Source organism: Hippopotamus amphibius, chromosome 1 (genome assembly GCF_030028045.1).
Source record: "Hippopotamus amphibius kiboko isolate mHipAmp2 chromosome 1, mHipAmp2.hap2, whole genome shotgun sequence".
In the NCBI taxonomy this organism is placed as follows: domain Eukaryota; kingdom Metazoa; phylum Chordata; class Mammalia; order Artiodactyla; family Hippopotamidae; genus Hippopotamus; species Hippopotamus amphibius.
The window spans coordinates 50,737,187-50,762,500 of record NC_080186.1 but is presented as its reverse complement, the minus strand read 5'-3'; the positions used below and the strand labels follow the sequence as shown (position 1 = coordinate 50,762,500).

At 42.2% G+C, this 25,314-nt stretch overlaps 1 protein-coding gene across 1 annotated transcript in view; it reads left to right on the top strand.

Annotated features, from left to right (window-relative positions):
* Nucleotides 1–25,314, top strand: part of LOC130840740 (cytochrome P450 2J2-like) — a 29,569-nt gene that overhangs the window by 338 nt on the left and 3,917 nt on the right. Inside the window, exons 2-8 of the mRNA XM_057716552.1 lie at nucleotides 10,386–10,548; nucleotides 13,112–13,261; nucleotides 14,145–14,305; nucleotides 16,711–16,887; nucleotides 18,405–18,546; nucleotides 20,888–21,075; nucleotides 23,621–23,759. Of these exons, the coding sequence (XP_057572535.1) occupies nucleotides 10,386–10,548; nucleotides 13,112–13,261; nucleotides 14,145–14,305; nucleotides 16,711–16,887; nucleotides 18,405–18,546; nucleotides 20,888–21,075; nucleotides 23,621–23,759 (1,120 nt within the window). The remainder of the gene's footprint in view (nucleotides 1–10,385; nucleotides 10,549–13,111; nucleotides 13,262–14,144; nucleotides 14,306–16,710; nucleotides 16,888–18,404; nucleotides 18,547–20,887; nucleotides 21,076–23,620; nucleotides 23,760–25,314) is intronic.

The following is a 25,314-nucleotide window of genomic DNA, read 5'->3' as shown; positions in this document are numbered from 1 at the left end:
GAGGGCGGGAGGATGGGGGGCTCTGAGGCTACAGCGGGCACCCGGGTACACCCTCCTTTGAGCCTCGCTCTCTTCACCAGCAACTGGCATGATTGCACCTGCCCTTTCCAGGGATGAAATTTTGTTCACTGTTTACTGTTTAGGTGTGCGAGACACCATACGTTCTTTAAGTCATTTGTGTGCCTTGTTACATATTATTGGGACAGTCTATTTGTAATATGATCACTTGTCTATTTAATATTATTATCCTTGGGGGCAGGGAACGCTATACTTTCCCTCTTGGAGGCTCTGTGTCCCATGTGTAAAATAATTATACCACAACCTAAATCCTCAGCACTTTTCAACGGAATTGCTCCCATCCCCACAAGGACTGAGCCCCTTGTCTTCGGGCTCCTTGACCTGCAGTCCGCTCTCACTATAGTAATCATGTTAAAATGTCCTTCCTCTGCTTAGATGTTCCTAGTGTTTCCTGTTGCTTCTGGTAGTTCACTCTCCTAAGGAGCCACCTGGAAACCTTCTTGTAGCCTCTTTCCTCTTCTTTATAATCATCTCCCATCAGGGCTCCCTAACTGTGGCCACTGTGAATTCCTTGAAATTCCCTCCAACCTCCAACACTTTCTCAAGCATCTTCAGCTCCTTCCCAGCACAGGTACCTTGCTGACAGATAACACTGTGATAGAGGGTTGTGAACATTAAACAGTGAATGGTCACTATTAATACAGCTTATTATAAGTGCCAAACAAATAATAGTCCCCCTTTGTCTAGAAATGCCTGGAGCACTTTAAACATAAGCCTGTAATATAAACTCAAGTTCAGATGGAGAAAGCTTTATCACTTTCTAGGAGAAACACCAATTGGTAGCACTAAGAGACAGGATTAGTGTATAGAATTTTTTTTATCTTTATTGGAATATAATTGCTTTACAGTATTGTGTTAGTTTCTGCTGGAGCAACAAAGTGAATCAGCTATATGTATACATATATCCCCATATTCCTTCCTTCTTGAGCCTCCCTCCCACCCTCCCTATCCCACCCCTTTTTAGGTCTTCACAAAGCATCAAGCTGATCTCCCTGTGCTCTGTGGCAGATTCCCACTAGCTCTCTGTTTTACATTTGGTAGTGTGTATATGTCAATGCTACTCTCTCACTACATCTCAGCTTCCCCTCCCTACCCCCATGTCCTCAAGTCCGTTCTCTATGTCTGCATCTCTATGCCTGCCCTGCCACTAGGTTCATCAGTACCATTTTTCTAGATTCCATATATATGCTTTAGCATATGGTATTTGTTTTTCTTTTTCTGATTTACTTCACTCTGTATGAATTTTAAAGCTAAGATCCTAAACCTGTTCTCTTATTTAAGAAATGTGTTGTTTAATTTCCAAGTATTAAGAGGTTTTTCTATTTTCTTTCTCTTAATGATTTCCAGTTGGAGTTCATTATGGTCAGAGGACATATACAGTATGATTTCAACTTTGAGAATAAAATGGAAAAGTTGGTTTTGTGACCCAAGATACAATCCATGCATACTTGAAAAAAAAATGTACTCTGCTGTTACTGAGGGGAGTGTTCTGTACTGTATATGTCAGTTAGACCATATTAGATGAGTGTGTTGTTCAGGGCTTCTGTACACCTGTTGACTTCTTATCTACTAATTCTATCAATTCCTAGAAGAGGCTTGTTGAAGTCTGCAACTATAATTACAGGTCTGTCTATGTGTCTATTCAGTTCTGGTAGTTTTCCTTTATGTATTTGGCAGCTCTTTTATTTGGCACACACACATTAAAATTGTTACATCATCTTGGTGAATTGTCTCTTTGATTATTACATAATGTCCCTCTTTATCTCTGATGACTGTCTTTGCCTGAACTTTGGGTACATAATAGAGCCACACAGCTGTCTTTTGATTAGTATTTGCATAGCACATGTTTCTCCATTCTTTTACTTTTAACCTACTTATATGGTGATATTTGAAATGAGATTTTATCTATGGCATATAGGTGGGTCATTTTTTCATTCTGCCAATATCTCTAAGTTGGAGAATTTAGATATTTTATATTTAGCATAATTTTTGATATGAGAACACTTCAGTCTGCCATTTTACTATTTATTTTCTATTTTTCACTTTGTTTTTTATCTGCTGTTTCTCCTTTCTGGTCTTCCTCTGGGTCACTTGAACATTGTGTAAGAATTCCATTTTAATTTATCTGTAGTGTTTTTGAGTACATCTCTTTGAATTGTGCTAATTGAAGTGCTTGCTGTAAAAATCCCATGCTATACATACATAGCTTATTGCATCATCTGATGCTTCTATTTTAAGGCTGAGGAAACTGACTGAAAACTGTCAAGTGATTTGCCTAAGTTACTCAGAATTGATAATGGCCAAACAAGGACCTGAACCCAGGAGTATCTGACTCCTACACCCAGTCTCTACTTATGCTACCTGACTTTTTGTGATATAGTTAGAGGATAATTGAGTTATTCAGGGGTTCATTTCTCCAACAGACATTTATGAAGTGCTTATCCTATGACAGGCACAGTACAAGACAGTGTATGATGAAATGTGTGGTATGAATGTTTGGTAACCAAATAAGATATCATTAGGTGGGATCACTGTGAATGGGAAACCATGGAAATGAGCTGTATAAAATGTTGATATAAACTTGGCTGAACTTGAATAGAATGGTAGACAAGTGGTTATATAGAGTAAAGTAGACAGGAGAGTTTTAAATGGGGGAAAGTAACATGAGCTAAATTCAAGTGAGAGGGCAATGAAGAAACTGGCCTATTCATATGGCATGATGGGAACTTTCCTTAGTTTCCCTCCATATCCTAAACTTTCTCTAACATAACAATGTGGCTTATAGGCTAATCTATGTAAATAAGAAAAAAATCTTATTGGATTAAGGTGGGGAAATGAAAGAATTCCCTCTTAGAACAGGAATAAGACAAGGGTATCCACTCTCACCATTATTATTCAACATAGTTTTGGAAGTTTTAGCCACAGCAATCAGAGAAGAAAAAGAAAAAAAAGGAATCCAAATTGGAAAAGAAGAAGTAAAATTGTCACTCTTTGCAGATGACATGATATTATACATAGAAAACCCAAAAGACTCTATCAGAAAACTGCTAGCACTTATTGATGAATTCAGTAAAGTAGCAGGATACAAAATTATTGCACAGAAATCTCTTGCATTCCTATACACTAACAATGGAAGAGCAGAAAGAGAAATGAAGGAAACTCTCCCATTCACCATTGCAACAAAAAGAATCCAATACCTAGGAATAAACCTGCCTAAAGAGGCAAAAGATCTGTCTGCAGAAAACTTTAAGACATTGATGAAAGAAATCAAAGATGACACAAACAGATGGAGGGACATACCATGTTCCTGGATTGGAAGAATCAACATCGTGAAAATGACTGTACTACCCAAAGTAATTTACAGATTCAATGCAATCCCGATCAAATTACCAATGGCATTTTTCACAGAACTAGAACAAGAAACCTTACGATTTGTATGGAAACACAAAAGACCCCGAATAGCCAATGCAATCTTGAGAAGGAAAAATGGAGTTGGTGGAATCAGGCTTCCTGACTTCAAACTATACTACAAGGCCATAGTGATCAAGACAGTATGGTACTGGCACAAAAACTGAAAGGAAGATCAATGGAATAGAATAGAGAACACAGAGGTAAGCCCAAACACATATGGGCACCTTATCTTTGACAAAGGAGGCACGAGTATACAATGGAAAAAAGACAGCCTCTTCAATAAGTGGTGCTGGGAAAATTGGACAGCTACATGTAAAAGAATGAAATTACAACACTTCCTAACACCATACACAATAATAAACTCAAAATGGATTAAAGATCTACATGTAAGGCCAGACACTATAAAACTCCTAGAGGAAAACATAGGCAGAACACTCTTTGACATCCATCAAAGCAAGATCCTTTTTGACCCACCTCCAAGAATCATGGAAATAAAATCAAGAATAAACAAATGGGACCTCATGAAACTTAAAAGCTTTTGCACAGCGAAAGAAACCATATACAAGACTAGAAGGCAGCCCTCAGAATGGGAAAAAACAGTTGCCTATGAAACAATGGACAAAGGATTAACCTCCAAAATATACAAGCAGCTCATGCAGCTTAATACCAAAAAGGCAAATAACCCAATCCACAAATGGCCGGAAGACCTAAATAGACATTTCTCCAAAGAAGACATACAGATGGCCAACAAACACATGAAAAGATGCTCAACATCATTAATTATCAGAGAAATGCAAGTCAAAGCCACAATGAGGTTTCACCTCACACTGGTCAGAATGGCCATCATCACAAAATCTGGAAACCACAAATGTTGGAGAGGGTGTGGAGAAAAGGGAAGTCTCCTGCACTGTTGGTGGGAGTGTAAGTTGGTACAGCCACTATGGAAAACAGTTTGGAGCTTCCTTAAAAAGCTAAAAATAGAACTACCATATGATGCAGTAATCCCACTCCTGGGCATATACCCAAAGAAAACCATAATCCGAAAAGAAACATGTACCATAATGTTTATTGCAGCACTATTTACAATAGCCAGGACATGGAAGCATCCTAAATGCCCATCAACAAATGAATGGATAAAGAAGATGTGGCATATATATACAATGGAATATTACTCAGCTATAAAAAGGAATGAGATGGAGCTATAAGTAATGAGGTGGATAGACCTAGAGTCTGTCATACAGAGTGAAGTAAGCCAGAAAGAGAAAGACAAATATTGTATGCTAACTCATATATAAGGAATCTAAAAACGGTACTGATGAACTCAGTGACAAGACAAGAATAAGGACACAGATGCAGAGAATGGACTGGAGAACTCGAGGTTTGGGGGGACAGGGGGTGAAGGGGAAGCTGAGACGAAGTGAGAGAGTAGCATAGACATATATGTACTACCAACTGTAAAATAGATAGCCAGTGGGAAGTTGCTGTATAACAAAGGGAGTTCAACTCGATGATAGATGATGTCTTAGAGGACTGGGATGGGGAGGGTGGGGGGGAGTCGAGGGAGGGAGGGAATACGGGGATATGTGTATAAATACAGATGATTGACCTTGGTGTACCTCAAAAACTGGTACAAGAGTGTAAAGCAATTATATTCCAATAAAAAAAAAGAAAAAAATCTTATTGGATTAAGGTGGGGAAATGATGGGTAAGGTGGATAAATGTATTAGTGAGGCTATATATTGAGCTACTTGTAACAAAAAGATCCAAAATACAGTGGTGTAAAAAAGATTGAAGTTGATTTCTCTCTCACAAATCTAGTGAGATGTAGGCAGGAAGACCAGGATAGGAAGGCTGCTTTGTACCACAAGGTCATCCAAAAACTACAGTGCTTCTATCCTGGTGCTCTGGTCCTGCAACACTGTCGTCTGTGGGTTCTGGACCATGAAAAGGGGAAAGTGAGAGGTAGTGGGAAGCAACTTTCCTTTAAGGACATGACCCAGAAGATGCACACATCACCAGTACTCACATCCCATTGGCCACACCAGAAATGTGGTTTTTGATTGGGAAGTCATGTGGCCAGTTAATACTTAGGGAGTTCCATCACTTAGAATAAGAGAGAGAGAATATCTTCATGCTTTCATTTAAGAATGAGACATACAGAGTGAGTTAGAAACAGCCATACTTTATGCCCACCAGCTATGCACGAAATCTTTGTGCCTCTTTCTGAAAACAAAGAATATATTATAGGGTTATTATAAGAACCAAGTAAATTCATGAATATCAGTTTACTGCCAGGGTGCCCAGCACATAGTTGATGCTTCTTTCTAGAACTACCACCCTCCGCCTTTCTTTAAAAATTTATAGTAACAGGGACTTCCTAGGTGGTGCAGTGGATTAAGAATCCGCCTGCTAATGCAGGGCACATGGGTTCCATCCCTGCTCCAGGAAGATCCCACATGCCGCAGAGCAACTAAGCCCGTGCACCACGACTATTGAGCCTGCGCTTTGGAGCCTGTGAGCCTCAACTATTGAGCCCATGTGCTGCAACTACCGAAGCCCATACAACTAGAACCCATGCTCCACAACAAGAGAAGCCATGGCAATGAGGAGCCCATGCACCACAAAGAAGAGTAGCCCCTCTCGCCACAACTAGAGAAAGTCCATGCACAGCAAAGAAGACCCAGCACAGGAAATAAATAAATAAATAAATAATTTTAAAAATTTATAGTAAAAATCTCGAGGAAAGCCAGTTGTAGGTTGCATAGCAGGCATCACGTGACTGGCCTGCTTGCTGCATGGGCTCCATCAATCCACTGTCTGCCCACTTCCCCTCCATTCCTTTGTCCAGATCTAACCAGTGTCCTTCTGCTATAATACACTCCCACGTATATCAATAACAATAAATAATTTTATTATTAATTTTAGTATTATGGTTACTTATCACCACAATCCTAAAGATGAGACCTAGTAATAGCCCTCATTTTATAGATTTGGAAACTGAGACACAAGGAAGTTGAATAACTTGACCAAAACTCACATAGAAAGTAGCAAGCAGAAGCCGGATACAAACGGACTTGTATGACTTCAAAATCCAAGTTCTTAAGCACTCACTGCCCTTACGTCCCCTATTCAGTTTTCTGATTGCAAACAAAATAAGATCCACAGTATTTCACTTGACATTAAGCTATCCTTGGTCTAGCTCACATTACCTGCCTGCCTTGTCTCTCATCTCTCTACACAAATGAGACATATTTCTTCCAGGAACCTATCCTAACCTCGGGGTTCCTTATGTGCTTCCTAAATTTCCACTATCAAATAATTATCGCACAGAATGGTAATAATGAGACCTGATTACCTATTGGTATGCTCCATTAGTTTGCAAGTGTTTAAACATAAGGACCTGTACCCCCAACACCCAGCCTTGACCAACCGCAGGGTTAGTTCTGTTTAATGCACCTGCAGTGCAGTCAGACAGGAGAGCTCACTTGTTCCTGAAAGCCCACATTTTTGTGTTTTTGCATTTGTATATGCTGTTCACAGAGCCTAAATATTCTTTGCCTTCACAATACATGTCCTTTTGCTAGCTCAAATACCATCCCCTCTTAGACGCTTCTCCCATATCTGGAGTGGAAAATCATTTCTTCTTTCAGTACCTTCACATCCCTTTCTACCAGCATTATAACATATATCATCTTCCACTATGCGTCTACGAAGAGACTTTCACACTTTAGGAAAACACCATGGCATATCGATCTGTGTATTGCCCCACATATAAGACAGCAATGTCAGAAGGTGCCTTGCAACTGTGAAGCATTTCATAAAAACCTGTTGGATTGAACTTGAATTTGATTTCCACAGACTGTTCTTAGACACCTAGCAGAACCCCAAGAAAGAACTACCTTTGAAACCTGGAATCTTAGTGGGAGTTTGTGGGTCCTGGGGAATGGGTGAACCCTCGAAACTGCATGTATGCATAACTGTATTCCTGTGTACAGGATTTTCCTGGAGAGCCAATCCATAACATACACTAGTTTTCCAAAGGATTCTATGATTCAAAAAGGATAAGAACCATGTTATGAAGCTTTATTCTGTGTGTCCTTTGATTTCTTTGTTGTGCTTCATTGGTTAGAAACACTTTTTAACTAGAAAAGCAATGCAAGCACATAGAGACAATGTTTAAAAATACAATTTAGCAACTGAAGGAGAGAAAATCTTAGCCCCCCTTTTTCTCACCACTCCCATACATACACACACTCAAGCACAGACACACACAGACACACACAGCTCAGTGCTGGTGAGTGTTCAGAGGAATGGAACCTCTCACCTACTGCTAGTGGGAGTGAGAATTCCTTTTATCCTTTTTTTCTTTTTGTGTCATTGATCTGTTGGTTTTTGAGTTAACAAATTTGTTTAGGTAGAATCTCCCTCAACTTTATATCTCATAGTTCAATCTTATCTCACTAACTTACCACTTCTAATTTTTTATTCTAAACATTTTTTTACTCAATTATTTAAGTGCTTAATGCTACATTTGATATTTTTATCTTTCATAGGAAATTTCCTATAACTTATTCCTTTTATTTGCCCTTTTTTAGCTCCTGTGTTAATCCTTTACTCCTTATTTTTCTATAATCACTTCTGATTTTGTCTGTTTTAGCTTTATAAACCACCTTATTTTTAAACTCTCTTATTCCTACTGAAACTGTTCCTTTTTTAATGATTTGTTTGTTGTTGTACATGAAAAAGTATTCTCTACCTTACAAAGAATCCTCAGATGACTATGGGTCATACATTTACATCCATGTAAAGCAATTGGCACAGTGACTAGCACGGTGCATTTAAGAATTGGTAGACATTACCATCAGTACTAGGGCTGCGGGAGTCATTTGACCTATCCATGTTTACACAGTTGATCATATAACATAGTGTTATATCCAGTGTTTGATCCAGGTCTGTTAGACTAAAACTATACATGGGCAGAGATTTGGTAGAGACAGAACTCTGAAGGAGTTCATTTAAGTAAATGCTAATGGAGCACTGAGTCCCTTCCAAGAACAAGCTGAGATTCTACGTTGTATACCTTGTCAGTTAGGAGTCATTTAGCTTAACTGCAGAGTCTCACAAGTTTCAAAATACATCATTATTATATATTCTAAATTAATCAAGAAATCTTTTTCATAAAACCCTAGGAGTTCTTCCAGGTGTTCAGCAAGATGAAGTAAAAATGTTGATTCTCATTCTGCCATTTCTTAGAGCAAAACATGTATGAGAGAGTCAAGAATTACCCACACTCTGGCTGTAGATAATTTTTGACTTACCCTTGTACTTTAGAGGCAGACCGGCGTGAGACAGAATCTTGGCTCTGCTGTTTCTAACAAGACAGGACTTCTTGAGGTAGCAATGAACAAATATGGATGGAGGACTCTAGACCAACAAGACAATGGAAGGATTGAGTACAAGCTCAGTCTTTAATGTGGGAGTGGGGTGAAGGAATGAGACTAAATTCACAATATTTGCTCTGATGGGGTGACACAGTTCGGGGAGCTCCAGGTGATATGGGAGAGCATAAGTGCGTGGCAGTTGGGGAGCTGGGGTCTCACAAACTTGGAGGAAATGAGCGCTTTGTTTGATACCACAGCCTTAGCAAGACACAGCCCTGCAGACTGGTGGCAGGGGAAAGGTCTACCTAGATCTGTGTCTTGAATAAACATGTCAGGTAGACTTGGATTAATGACCATTGACAGCCAGCTAATCCTTACTTGCACATATCTGCACAAGGGGTTTGTGTACACGTGACACACCCACACACTCTTCCTTCCTCTCTCTCTCTCCCTCTCCCTCTCCCTGTCCCTCACTCTCACTCTCACGTTCACTTTGTCACGCCTACTAAACTCTAAGGTCCTAGTGCCATCTCAGGTTCATGTCTTTGCCCTCAAATCTTACCTAATGCCTGCCAGATTCCCTCCAACCCCCAATAGCTTTGTCACCTTGGCTAAGCTACTTCTGCGGTGACTCATTTTCCTTAAGAGAGATGCTGACCTTCATGACTCCCATAGGGTGGTGGTGAGGTTAAGTGCGATGAAACGTGAAAGGTGCTTATCATGGCACCCAGTGCATGTGGTTGTCTGTGACCACGAGTGCCTTTCTCCCGCACATCATCCCGGTGCGCTCGCCTGTCACCAAGAGCACAAGCATCCACGTCCGTTTGCACACGGAGGCCGTTCATTCCTCAGCGTCTCGAGTGGATGTCTGCCGTCCAGAGAACAACCTTTCACCTTGCTACTCTCATTCTTCCTCATGGAGCCTTTGCGGAAGGAATATTTTTCTCCCTTTTTTGCTGGGGAGCTGAGGCTCCAAAAACGTGAAGCAGCTTTTCTGGAGCTTACAGCTGGTCAGCAAAGGAGTTAGAGCTAGAGTACTAGTTTCCCTACCTGGTCCCAGCCCTGTAATGAATCTTCTGTCCCATCTGGTTAAACAGATGTGATTTACTAAGTCCATGCTTGCTACACCACTGGTTTGAAAAACATATCTCAGCCTTCTCTGATGAGTCACATGTGCTGAATTCTCTCCCTTCAGTTAAGATGCTTGAGGTTAGAGACCTTGCTTATATTATTATATCCTTATGCCTTTTTCTCAGGACACAATAGTTTATGGTCATTTAATTTGATTAGGTTGAACGTGTGAAAGAATGTTCATAAGGAATGTCCATGTCCTGTACTCTAGTTGAGAGGAGGATAAATGGAGACAGATGGAAACATTTCCATCAGGCCAAGGTGCGCACACAACACCTGCACACACAAACTGCCCCCTTAGAAGCCCCTCAGCTACACACACCCTCCATTCCTGGACACACAGATGTGTGCATGTTCACCTGTGACTATTCTACTATTTTTCAGCTTGTGAAGAAATATGGGAATGTTATTAGCCTGGATTTCGGTGGATTTTCTTCAGTTATTGTAACTGGATTGCCCTTAATTAAAGAAGCCCTTGTCCACCAGGGCCAAAACTTTGTGAACCGCCCCACAATTCCTATCCATGAGCGTGTCTTGAACAAAAACGGTAAGTTTCTTGACTAATGTAAGAGGTATGTGTTTGGTTTTCTCGTAGTCTCTGAAAGGTGCCTTTGTGACTGTAATTCTCCAGCACTCCCAGGGACCAGGCCCATCGTAAATGTCCTGCCCTTGCAGGAAGCTGAGTGCCCGCACTTCCCTGGAAGGCACCCACTCAGGGAACCTGGTGGCCCTAACGTCAGGGGTTTGGCAGATGCGGCATCCCCTGCATGAACTCACTCTGGCTGCTTTAATAAATAAGCGTCCTCCGCATTCAGGGACGTAACATGTCTTTTAAGCAGGGGAAAGGCGACGTGTTCCCTGGCTCTCCTTCTGCTTTTCCACTCCGGTCTCTCCCCTAGGAAGGTGGATGTGGACCTGCCTCCTCCCGCTGGTTGTGGGATCCCTTCTCGCCTCTAGTCCCTGATGCTCTGTTGTTAAGGCTGTGCCCCACAAGTTATCTCTAGCCTTCCCTCTCTGTTAGAAGAGTTTGGCATGAATACTTAACATGATCATTCAATAAACTTACACATTTAAAAATCTAAATGAAATACTCAAATATATTCTTCTACCAAAGTGCCATTTTTTAGATGCTTCTCAATTCCTCTTTGAAGTATTTCATCCTGTAACTCTAAAGCCATTCACTCTATTTATTATCTGCCATGTGAGGCCTGGTGCTAGGCACCAGGGACAGAACAGTGAGTAGGATGACAAATCCTTGTTTTTCTGTAACTTACATTCCATTTAGGAAAACAGAATCAATTACCCTAATAATTTAAGGCCTTAGTGTTATGAAGATAAAAGCAGGGTGCACTCCTTAGGGCTGTCTAATCTAATCCGGAGACTCAGAAAAAGCTAATGTAAGTGACAAATGGGAAGAAGCAATCAGTCAGAGGGAATAGTATATGAAATTCTCTGAGGTGGGAGGAAGAACAGTGACCTGAGGAACTGAAAGGTGGCCAGTGTGGCCAGCACAGGGATTAAATAGAAATAATTACATGGAGATGAAGGTGCTGAGTTTGGCCAGGAACAGTTCATGCATCTTCTTGTTAAGGATGTTGCTTTTTATCCTAACAACAATGGAAACTCTTGAATGGTTTCAGTACAGAAAGGAATCATTATACTTACAGGGTACATTTTAAAGACTTCTCTAAGCTGCAATGTTGGGAATGGAATAAAAGGAGCAAGAGACTATGGCAGCATTTTAAGTTAGAGAAGGTGGTGGCTTGGACTAGGGAGGTGGCCAGAAATGACCATCCAGCAGGTTAGACAAGGAGAGTGGCCGTGAAGATACGTGGATTTAAGATGTTCAGGAGGCAAAGCCAGTAAGACATGGTGACCTAGACAGAGGGAGAATGAGGCATTGGGGTCGACACCCAATGGGCAGCTAAAGGAAAGAAGGAACATTTGGAGGAGGACAAGGTGCTGGCCGGCCCAGCTGGGGAGCTGTATGGAGCAAACCATGACTTCAGTCATAGATATGCTGAGGCTGAAATGCCTCTAAGTCAGCAGAGTCACGGGGACGCTTGTATGTATGTCTGGAGCTGAGGGACAGGAATAGATGTTCACTATCAGTAGATGTCATTTAAAGTTTTAGCTGATGAGACTTTCTCAAAAATGGAGCATAGATTAAGAGAGAAGAGGCTTGCAAAACTTGAATGAAGAACTGGATTGTTTCAAAATTTAATAGAAGATGAATTAGCAAAAGATATGGGAAGTTCTGTGCAGTCAGAGAATTAGGAGGAAAATTGGAGAGTGTGGTGTCCTGGGCACCAATGGAAGAGAGTGTTTCAGGAAAGAAGCATCTCCTGCTGCTGACACATCAAGATGAGGTTGGAAAGGATCCTGGTATGGACAGCAGGGAAGGCCATGTCCTTGAGGTGATGGAGGCCAAAGGCAGGTATTAGAAGGAGTTGAAGAGTGTGCTGGGAGTGAAGAAGTGAAAGCAGTGTGACCTCACCTGTGCTATGAAATAAATGATGGTCTATTGAACATATGAAGATTTTTTTTTCCTTTGCCTGTGTTGTTTTTTCTACACAGATTGTTCACACTTTCTTGTTCTTGAGTGACTTATTTAAGATCATCTTAGATTAAAGCCTTTTCTCCTTATGACTATGGATTGTCTCTAATCCATAAATGCATTCTTAGTATGTAGCATAATAAATACTTAAATGTAACTTATTGTGTGACACGTCATCAAAGCATGGGCTTTGGACTCAGGCAAACTTCAATTTGAATGCCTGTTCAGCTGCTTACTAACTCTATGACCTTGCAAAGTTTCCTTTTATCTGTTATGCCTTACTTTCCTCAGCAACAAAACCTTGGCGGGGGGAGGTGGGGGACAGATATGATAGCATCTACCTTGGAGAGGTTCTGCTAGTACTCAAATACATAATGCATTAAAAATGTATCTGGCGGTCACTAGATGCTAAATTTTAGAGCCGTTGCTTTGGGATTATTTCTCTGAATAGTTTTCAAGTGCCTTAAAGCCCTTCTCCTTCCTTCCATCTGATACATTATCCCCCATGGGTTACTTGGCTTTGTTCTCATCATGTTGGCTTTCTTTTCCCCAGGCTTGATCATGTCCAATGGCCATATATGGAAGGAACAAAGAAGGTTCACCCTGACAACACTGAGGAACTTTGGACTAGGAAGGAAGAGCTTGGAGGAACGCATTCAGAACGAGGCCCACTTCCTCATCCAGGCAATTGGAGAGGAGAATGGTAAGCATGTTGTCGACTTAAAAAAAATGCACAACGTGAGAGTTACGAGTTAAGTTTTATTTGTGGCAAAATGTGGACTGCAGCCCAGGAGACAGCATCTCAGATAGCTCTGAGAAACTGTTCCAAAGAGGTAGGGGGGAAGGTCATTATATATGTAATCTTGGTGAAGGAGGAGCACATGCAATCAAACATATATTTTTGTAGAGGGTTTCTGCTAGTCACTAGGTGCAGACGTCACCACGAAGGGATTTAGTGCTTTTCTAGATATGAGGAGATGCAAGGATTGGTTCACAAAATCAGCTCCTGAAAACATCTAACTATCTGAAGGCATGACCAGCCCATTTTTCCAAAGCACAGAGTGCCTCATTTCTGATCTCCACTTTGAATTCCCTTCAGGGGATGTTACAGGTCAGCAGCAGGAGCACGTGTGATGTAATCCTTGTAGGGGTGGATGGCAAGTGTCCATCACAAGTGCCAATTTGTAGTTCACAGGGTCATAGGACAGGTGCAGGGACTGTGGCTCATTCATTCACTAACCAGGTGATTAATAAGAGCCTATGTGCCTGTCCAGCTCCCAGCACTGTGTAGAGCACTGAGGGGGTAACAGTGAACAGCTAACCATGACCTGCCCTCATGGAGCTCAAGAATTAAGTATAAGAAGATGGGTATTCACCATATTATTGGTTTTAAATCCTGGTCAGCAGTTTGACTTCCCAGGCATTGACTGAGTACTTGCTGTGTGTCAGACACTGTATAAGGTGCTGTGGGCACGGTCTCAGAGGTGGTTCTGTAGTCTGTATGTCCTATGTCATATAGAGTAGATTCTCAGTGGAAAAATAGAAAGTAACCAACCTGAATTATCTATCTCTTCTTCTGCCTCCAGGACAGCCTTTTGACCCTCACTTCAAAATCAACAATGCAATTTCCAATATTATTTGCTCCATCACATTTGGGGAACGCTTTGACTACCAAGATGAGCAGTTCCAGGAGCTACTGAGGCTGCTGGATGAGGTCTTGATTCTGCAGACATCAGTGTCGTGCCAAGTAAGGCAGTTCTCACCTCCTGTCTTGGATAAGGATACTGAGCTGATGCCAGACACAGATGACATGGGGTCTTCTATTCCTTTTTAGCTAAAATGTAGCCTTTTGTAATTGACTTCAACACAAACATGTTTGAAGTCAATCAGTTGACTTTCAGTGTTTTAGATAATATTGTTCAATATTTATTATAGACAAAGAACATTTCTAACAGTCAGGTAAAGTACAAAACTTTACATAATGTGCGTCAATAGACCTATGTTCTTTTTTTTATAAATTGCCATCACCTTTGAGTCTCTCATCCCCATGTCCCTCCGTGGCTCCCCATCTCCATCCTCCCTCAGAAGTACTCTTCTGTGCCTGACTCTCCCTCGGCACATTGTTTTCAGATTCATCTGGGTTAGTTGCTCTTTTTATACCTGCAGAGTTTCCCGAGTGTGAATATGCCACTGTTTGTTATTCCATTCTCCATTGATGAACCTGTGGGGGATTGCCAGTTTGGGGATCTGGAATGAACATTCTTGGTCAGTCCTTCATGTGGACAGATCCACTCATTTCTCTTGCATAAACACCAGGACATAAGAATACTTACACGTTTCCAAGTGGTCTCACTACTTACATGCCCTTCCACACTTGATATTATCAGTCTTCTAAATATGTAGGATGTGGATTTAAGGGATTCAAACCTCACTACTTCCTTGGTGGGCCCCGCCCTCCGCTTGTCCTGCCAGGGCTATGAGTCTGTCAAAGCCTCCGCTCAGCTACTTGGTCTCTCAGCCATTTTTCTGGATTTGGAAGACACTGGTAGGGGAAAATCAGCCCCAAGAGTTGAAGTAAATCCTTGGGTATCTAGAGGAGGATTTACTTTTATTCATTTTTAGCAAGCAACATTGCCTGGAGATTTATGGACTCATCTCACCAAAACTGATCAAACAGTTAGCATGCTTCCTGGCACTGTAAAGGGGCAGAGTGAATGGGAGCTACTATGATTATTCTTGTCAACAATAGTTTTGAATAGCATTCCTTACTCTTAGTTGTAAACATGGTAATCCCGCATTCAGTAATCCGTTGTATTCCCTCCTTTTAAGACAGAACCTAAGAAGTCTGGGACCTCAGTGGGTACCTAGCTGACTCTTCCCAAGGAAAAGAAATTCCTGGATGGCGCAGTGGGTCAGGGACAATAAGCATTTCTTAGAGACCCACATAGATCAGGCACTTTGATGGACAATTGCACATACTTTATCTCAGTTCATTTTTACAGTAATTTTTTAAAGATGAAATGAAGCATCCTGGTGTGTGCAAGTAGATATGGGAATGTGTAAGCGTATCCACACAGCGATCCACTGGCTCTGTGTTAAGTGGGGTGTGGATCTCATGTGATTCAATCATGAAAATAACCCTGGTGCCCCACTGGCAGCAGGTTAAACTAAATAGTAAGAAACTACATCATCTTCATCGTCATCATTATTATTAATGTTATTGATACCTAAGTCTTATAGCTAGAAAGCAGCAAAGCTGGTAGTCAAACCCCATCTGTTTCATTTTAAGCCTAGATAATTTTCCATTATGTTGTGCCATCTATTTTCTACCAAATATTCTTAGAGAAACTATATCCAAAAGCCACTTAATTTTATTAAAAATGTCTTACCCACATGGAGATTACATCATAGTGGGCAGATAAACAAATATATATCTATGTTTAACATAGCTAGCTGGATAGATAGACAGACAGTCATGTTCTACACATGCACAAAAATATATACACACACATGTAATAGTGATAATCACCAAGAGAAAGAAATAAAACAAAATTTCGGAATGGAAACGTGTGCCAGAGGGGCTGCTAATTATAGAATCATCAGGTAAGACAGGTCCAAGTAAGTGCCATTTGAGCAACACCTTAATGAAGGCGATATACGGATTTCAAAGGAAGAGCATTCTAGCTGGAAGGAACAGCAAATGCAAAGTTCTAAACAAGAACATTGTTGATGTTATCATAGAGACCAATATTGAGAGATGAAAAGTAAAATGATCTGATTAAACTGTTAAATGATCCCTCTGGCAGCTCAGTGAAAAATAGACTGGGAATGGGGTTTGTTAAGGAGAGAATCAGGAAACCTGTTGGAGGCTTTACAGCATCCAGGTAAGAAATGTTGGTGGGTTATACTAGGAAGACAAAGCAGTTGGAATGGTGAGAAGTGGTCTGAGACTGGTTATATTTTGGATGGAGAGCTGAAATGCTTTGCCAGAGGGGAAAGAAGAGGGTTGAGAGGGAGAAGAAGAGTCAAGGGTGACTCCAAGGGTTAAGTGTAAGCACATAGAAGAGATGGAAAGAGAAGATGGTTCTATATCTACAAAAGTGGAAAACTGGCACCCCCTTGTCTCCATGCCTGTTTTGGTTTCTCCATCAGCTCTACAATCTCTTTCCAAGCATAATGACTTACCTTCCTGGACAACACCAAACTCTCTTTAGTAAATGGGAGAAACTGAAAGTGTTTGTTGCCCGTGTGATTGAAAACCACAAGAGGGATTGGAATCCTGCTGAAGCAAGAGACTTCATTGATGCTTACCTCAAGGAAATGGAAAAGGTGAGGAAACCAGAGCTCTTTCCTGAGTTTTGCTCTTAAAGAGCATATGAGAGGATTCGGGTTTCTTATAGCTGCTGTACCAAATCACCAAAAACGTGGGGGCTTAAAACAGCACACATTTATCCTCTTACAGTTCGAGAGGTCAGGAAGCTGAAACCAGTTTCACTGGGCTGAAGTCAAGATGTGGGCAGAGCTGGTTCTTTCTAGAGGCTGTAGGACAGAAGCCATTGATGACTTTTCCAGTGTCTAAATGCTGCCTGTACTCCTTGACCCAGGGCCCCTTCCTCCATCTTCAAAGCCATTCATGTAGCATCTTCTCTGCCACCATCCTCATGTTTTTTCTTTATGCCCTTCTTGCCTCCCTCTTATAAAGACTCTTCTGATTATATTGGGCCCACTGGGATAATCCAGGATAATCTTCCCATATCAAGATCTTTAAGTTAATTATATCTACAAAGTTCTGACTGCCATATAACATTCATGGGTTCCAGAGGTTAGGACGTGGACATCTTTGTGGGTCACCAAATTCAACCTACCACAGGGGAGGAAAAATAGAGGCAATATTTCATAGGGTGTAGGAATAAACATTAACTCAGAATTGCTAAGACAGAAGTACAGATAGATGTTTAACAATATTTGATTTGAAATCTTTGGAGACCCCAAATACTTCCTTTTCATAGTCTATTCTCTATCCTCTACATATCAACAGGACAAATAAGTATTGTTTCACTATTACTTGGACCAATGCCCAGTTTCCTACCCCTTCCCCCAGCTCCCCAGTGCAGAGCACAAGTAAAGCTGAGTCAGATGCCAGAGTTTAGCCTCAAGTGGAAGGAACTTTGGCCTTCCTCCCTCATCTCCATGTCGTGCACTTTCCAAAATTATAGGAAAGAAACAAGAAAAAAGCCAAAATTGACTGAGTATCCTGTAACATAGTAACCCCTCCAGTTAACACACATCACTGCATTGATGTTATCATCTTTGACACGTCAGATTTTTGGTCCCTTCTCCTAGAGTTGCCAGAATGCTACATTACCTTCCAACTCCTCTCATTTCACCTTATTGGCATAACATTACTAGAAGCATTGATTACTCCTCAGAGGAGGAGATTTCACTTGCTATAAGATGTGCAGGTGTGGGACCATAGAGGGGGGAATGTTCACACATTGAAACTTCTGGAGGTAGGGGCACAAGTCATATAGACAGTGAATGGTGTGGGTGTGGTTAATATTGGAACCCAAGGCTGTATTTCCAGTGTACTAATAGATTCTCCAAAATTATGGGTGTAAAAAAATGACTCGTTTTGATTTTCATCCACCAAAGCTCACAAAAGCTCCCAGCGCTTGGGGGCAGAGGACGCTAATGATGCTGCAGTAAGGAGTCCCTGCCTCCTGCGATGGCCAGAGGGGAAGCGTCTCTCCTGGGCTCGCTCTGCCAAGGTCTCTCAAGGATGAAGCCCCCTGTGCTGTGGAAACCAAGAACCATCTGAATAAGCCAATGATCATTGTGTTTTCTAGCATAAGGGCAATGCCACTTCGAGTTTCCAAGAAGAAAACCTCATCAGCAGCACCCTGGACCTCTTCTTTGCTGGAACAGAGACAACTTCAACGACCCTGCGCTGGGGCCTGCTCTACATGGCCCTGTACCCCGAAATCCAAGGTGAGCACGTCAGTGGTGGGCATGGGCCAGGTCAGAATGGGATTCCCTGGCACACACTGCCCTGAGGTGGGGCCGGAAGACAGCATGGTAGGATGGAGAGAGAAGTAGGACAGTCACAGGACCAGGTGGACTGAGAACAGGCAACTTCTGCAGTTTTTCTGTCAGGATTGTGATGGGTCCTCATAACACAAATATAACAGAGAGTCCTGCCCTCAGGGAACTCGCAGCCCAGTGGGGAAAACAGTGAAGTTCTCTGACATTGTGGTGAGTTCTGGGAAAGAGCTCCATTCCACTTGCATATGAAATCTGGTGGTGGTCTTCCCTTCTTTTAAGCACTGTCCTCCATTGCCCTGTGGACAATGCCCACACTCCTGAGTCTGGTACATCATGCCCTCTGCTGTGCCTCTTTCTGCCTGTCCAACCTCTACTCTACCCACCCTGCATGGGGGCCTCACTAAATCCCATGTGATTTAACGTCACTGTCATTGTCTGTGCCTCTGGGACATCACACCTGCTCTTCCCTAGGAGGATAATACCACAGTGTATTTCCCTAATTTCTCTCCATGGTAAACCACTAGCTATGCCGAAGAATCTACTGAAACACAACCTCCTCAAAGTGTGTCCCCAACTTCTGGGAAAATACTGACATTTCCTTCCTTAAGAGATGACCTAATGCACGTTCATTTGCTTATCACACATTGTGTACCTTCTGCACAGACTGTAGTCCTTTCAAGGACAGTGACTGTTACAATCAGTTTTCTTTCTCCAGGTCCCAGAACAGTTTGAGCACATGAAGTGCTTTTAGGATACAGTTTCTCAAACTGTGGGTAGAAGTTCATTATCAGGACATAATATCTATTTAGCAGATCAAACCAACTTTTTTTCCTAAAATAAAAATAGATTAGAAAGGAACAGACCTCTTCCTGTGCTACTAAGGATAAGTTTTTTATCATGAAACTTTACTTCTTTCCCTATAAGTAAATATCTATGTCATATATGAATCTATGTTTCATACATGTCTATATTTATGTTTACGTGTCCTGAGTCTTGATGTAAAAAGCATTTTTAACTGTGAATTACGGTGGGTTTTTTTTTTAGCTTAGAAACACTTAGTATATAGATTTGGTTTCTATAACAGAGGCTCCAAAATAACAATGGCTAAAAATGACAGAAGAGGTGGAAACAAGTCAAGTGTCTATCAATGGATGAATGGATAAACAGAACGTGAAATGCAACAGAATATTATTTAACCTAACAAGGCAACATTCGGACACATGCTACACCATGAATGAACCTTGAGGACGTTATGCTAAGTTAAATAATCTAGTCATCAAAAAAAGCCATATACTGTATGATTCTATGTATATGAGGTAGCTGGAGTGGTTGAATGCATAGAAACAGAAAGTGAAAAGGTGGTTGTCCGATACTAGGGGCAAAGGAAAATAGGGAGTTATGGTTCAATGGATGTAGAGTTTCAGTTTTCCAAGATAAATATATTCTGGAGATTGGTTATACACAACAATGCAAATATACTTAACGATATTAAACTGCACACTTAAAATGATTAAGATGTTAAATTTATGTGTATTTTACCAAAATTATTTGTAAAAATTTTAACAGTCATTTATAAGTAAGTAGAAGTTCATTTCTCTCTCAAGTGAGAAACTCTAAGCTAAACTCTGCAGAACTCTTTGAGGTCCAAGCTCCTTCCAGTGTGTTGCTCTACTGTATCTGGAACGGCACCCTTGTTGGTGCTCTCACAGATGGCTCACCTCTAAGACTGTCTTTCCACCAGTAGGAAGGGAAGAAGGAAGCATACACCCTTCCTGCAAGGGCATGTTCCAAGTATCAACCATCCACTCTACTTACATTCTGTTGGCCAGAACTTAGTCATAAGGGAAATTGGGAAATGTAGTCTTTAGCTGTGCAACCAGGTATCCAGCTAAAATATCTATTATTGTAGAAAAAGAGGAAAATAGATATTGGGGCACAATTAAGGGCTTTGTTTTTTTTCATTTGTTGATTGCTTTCCTAAAAGCAGTTCATGTAAATCTCAAAATTCCTAAAGGTGAAAGTTGATTCATCCTCACTAATAAGAAGAGAAAACCGAGGCTCGAAGAGTTTCAGTAACTTGCAGCAGGATTGTTGTAGAGCAAGAGTTTGCCACCAGATCTGTCTCACACCAGGGCCCACTTTCTACTCACATACCCCCCGAGGAGCTAGTCTAGAGAGCCTACTATAACTTTAGCCATTTTGATCCTGGCTATTCCATTCCTTAGCTAACCGGGCTCAAGGAAAGTTATAGAATGATAGAATAACAGAACCTCCTCTGCTTTTCCAGAAAAAGTCCAAGCTGAGATCGACAGAGTGCTTGGCCAGTCACAGCAGCCGAGCATGGCAGCTCGAGAGTGCATGCCCTACACCAACGCTGTCATCCACGAGGTGCAGAGAATGGGAAACATTGTCCCCCTGAATGTGCCCAGGGAGGTGACAGTCGACACCACCCTGGGTGGATACCACCTGCCCAAGGTAATTAGGGGCTCGCTCGCAGCCTCAGATCTCCAAGCTCATGTTGGTGAATGGTGGGGATCTCAACTAGAAAAGTGACGTGTATTCTTGTCCTAGAGAATCACTTAAATGGGGAGAGGGATATATTATACCTGATGTCATATTAGTTTTTGCTCCACGTCTGGTCTTGAGAACATTATTTCGACTAGATATTAATAAGTGTTCTGGATAGAAGAGAGATTCCTAGGTCAACTGTATTTAGGCAAAGCCTGGCTTTTCTTTGCTGTGAGATTGCTCAGTTTTCTTACTGTATGATGTGCGGTGTGAATATTTCTGGGGGTACAGCAAGCAGCAGTTCTCAGTCAGACTTTGCCATGAGGTCCTTTTATTCACCTTGGGAGAGCTTCTCACAGGATGGAGACCTGCCAGGGTTACTTGGGGAAATTCTGCTTCATACTCCTGGGCTTGTAGAATGTTGACATAGGAAGGGACATTTGAATCCTCCTGGGCCAACATCACATTAATGCTGGTGTTTCTAATGTAACATCCCCATAGCTGTATTTCCAGCTGTGACGTACAGCCCCTTGACGGGACTGTCTCACAAGGGAAAGCAATCCAAGCATGCGCAGTATTAAGTATCAGAAAAGGAGGGAAAAGAACCCATGCCTATTAGGCAGTGACTATATACCACGGGCTATATGGGTTCTTCCAAAATGTCTTAATCGGTCCTCAGAATAATTCTGTTATCCTCATGTTACAAATTAGATGTCCAGCCTCAGAGAGGGATTCAGCTTGCTTAAGAATTCTCAACTACAGCGGCTTCCCTGGTAGCACAGGGGTTAAGAATCTGCCTGTCAATGCAGGGGACATAGGTTGGGACCCTGGTCCAGGATTATCCCACATGTCACGGAGCAACTAAGCCCGTGCGCCGCAACTACTGAGCCTGTGCTGTAGAGTCTGTGAGTCACAACTACTGAGCCCATGTGCCACAACTACTGAAGCCCACGCACCTAGAGCCCATGCTCCACAAAAAGAGAAGCCACCTCAATGAGAAGACTGTGCACCGCAACGGAGAATAGCCCCCACTCACCAGAACTACAGAAAGCCCAAGCGCAGCAACGAAGACCCAAGGCAGCCAATAAATTTAAAAAAAAAAAAAATCTCAATTACAAAGTGACAAGAGTTGGGTTCCAGAAACAGACCTGTTCTGATTCCCAGGTTCACCTTTTTTGCACTACACCATGTTCTTTCCACAACAGTTGCTTTACTTTGACTTTAGAACAGTTTCCCTGCAGTTGTTCTCAGTGGGTCCCTGTTAAATTCCCTGTCCCCTCAAAGGAAATTCTGCTCTCACTCTGCCCACCACTCTTAGGGTCTCAGCAGACACCTTTCCTGTGCCCCCTAGTGTCCTTTCTCCACACTGCACATTTACAGTGCCTTTGCTTTCTAGCGGCCTTGGTGGGCATCTGTGGATCCACTTCAGTTTGTGTAAGTTCCTCTGTGTTTGTTGTACCTGGGGATGATCTCAAGAGGCAGGACCAGGGGAGCTTCCCCATTGGAAGGACATTCCATGCAAGGTGAATAGGATATAAAAAGGCATGGAAATGAGTGGGAACATGAGGCATGTTTGAGAAACTGAAAGAAGCTTGAGGTAGTGGGAGTGCAGGCAGAAGGAGGGTGGCTCAGACAGGGAGCAGGTGATGTTTCCTTAATCTAAAAGTGATGGGAGCTATTGAAAGGTATCTACCAAGTTCCAGGTGTGGTGGGTGGATGGGTGTGGAATGATTAAATCTTGTTCAAAGCTAACGCTGCTTTTCAGTGTTTGGAGCACATTGAAAGGAAAGAGAGCATATGGGCGAAGTTAGGGCTACTGTAGGAGTATAGACCACCAAGCTAGCAACTAGAACAGGTGGCAATAGTGGACATAAAATGGAGGTGACAGAATCAAGAGAAATTTCAAGTAAAATTGACAGGCCTGGCAAAGGATTGGATGAAGGCAGAATGAGGGAAAGGGAAGCACTAAGGAGGACTCCTGGGTGTCTTGCTATGTATCTGGAAGGATAGTGGTTCCTTCCACTGTGTGATCTGATTCTATTATTAAACCTTCTGTAGAATTTACTAGATAATGTAGGGAAGAGAATGGGAGGAACTTAAGTGAAAGAGTCTTTTTTTACCTCGGCAGAGCTGCCATAGTTATCACTTCACTGAGCAGCTGAGTTGATTTTGGTACAGAACTGACTGGCCACTGTCACGTTATTCTCTCATTGATGCATAAACACTCCCTCCCAAGTTCTACACTGAAAAGTCCCTGCAGAGATCCATTCTGCAGTCAAGAGTAGTCACACTTCCCCAGTGAAATTCCCAGCAGACAGTTCCAGTCCACCATTATAAGCTGTCTCATGGCAAAGAGCAGAGTCCTAAGGGTTGGGCTCAGAGGGGGTGGGGTGGGGAGGCTGAGGGAGTTCAGGATGCTGTCCACCTTGGTGTGGGAGCCCGGGGACTGCTGCCCCTCTGCACGTGTGTTGTGTGGGTCAAGCCTTGCCTGAGTCTTTGCTGCCTTCTCCAGGGGTGCATGGTCGTGACCAACCTGACTGCCCTGCACAGGGACCCCGCAGAGTGGGCCACCCCCGACACGTTCAATCCGGAGCATTTTCTGGAGGATGGACAGTTTAAGAAAAGGGAAGCCTTTCTGCCTTTCTCAGTAGGTGAGTAGCAAGAAAGGGCAGTGTGGGAACCCAGAGTCCCTCTCTCAGCCCTTCCCTCCTCTTCTCCTTGTCATGCTTTGCTTTCCCATAGCCCCGCCCAGGGTGGCTCCCTCTTGCTGTTGGCTGCAGCTCAGGACTCCCTGGGCGGAGCATCACCAGCACTCATGCTCTTACTTCCTAAGCCCTGGCTTGACTCTGATGGAGATTTCAGCTTCACGTTGCTCTGTCCCCCAGAACACTGGGGACAGAAGCTGAGCCTCGGCCTGTTACCCTTAAAGAAGGTTGGACGCTTGCCATGTTTATAGAGTTTTCAATGTTCCAAGATCTTTTAAGGGCCCCCTATTCACATAGAACTAGAGCCAATTCCTAAGAAGGGGGTGGGGGGCAAGGGACTTGGCTGCTTCCTTGTCACTATGGGCATGACGAATGAATGTAAGTGCCACAGGCTTCACAAGATGGGATTCTACCCTACAAGTGCCTCCTGAAGATGTCCTTTTGTCTTTTTAAATCCAATGACCCCTTTAAAATCTAGTCAATGCATTTACCTGGTGCACAACTTGAAAAGTATGAAAGAGGATGCAGTGAAAACTCTCTCATGTTTTCAAGCCAGTCAGTTCCAAAAGGGTGTTTTAATTCATAACGTTGTAAAATGAGTGAGAAAATTTCTTAGTATATTCCAGTTATTCAGTTAGGTGTGTTGCAGAATCATTTCAAGTAATTTCCCCAATTCCTTAATGCTATAAATATTTCCTGATCACTGATTATGTGTTGAGCATTCAGCCCTCAGGATATGACAGTGAACTCAGTAGCAAAAACAAAACATCTCTCATGGAGCATGTGTTCTAGTGTAACCTTACAAGGTCCAAATTCCTATCACCACGTTGGCTAAGGAAGCTGAGGCTTAGCGGGGTGAATTATGGCATCAATAGTTAGAAAGCTCACGTGGCAGAGCTAGAACGCAGTGTTAACCAGGTTTACTGAACACTACAGCCTGTGTCCTTCGTAGAAGTATCTCCTAAGACAAGTAAGTAAACACTGCACTGAGTTGACACTCAGAAATCATGATAGTTTCTTACCATTAGTTTAAATTAAATATAGATGGATTTGCTGGGACAGTGTCATTTTGCTGATGTTGCCACTAAAGCACAGAAAGGGCGGGACTGGAATTTGAAACCATGTAGGTGTGATCCAGGGCCCAGGCTTTCCTGCTGTAGGACATGGTCCTGCGTGTATCTGACCTGCCTCTGACTCAGTCTTCTTTGTCTTTCTTCCTCTGGTTCTTTGCTCACAAGTCACTTGCTAACATGAAACCAGACTTGAGATATAGGAATACCTTCCACTCTTTCGTCTACAAGAGCTTCAGTTTTCCTATTATAGTACAATGGTTCAGCTGTTTATTTTAAATATTATAATTATTCTTGCCTCACTGGATGTTTTGTTGTTGTTGTTGAGAATATAAAACACCCTTTTAATTACAGACTTTATTTGCAAGCAAATTATCTCATTTAATCCTTACAACAACCGAGTTATTAACAGGTAGACAGGAAATGGAGCA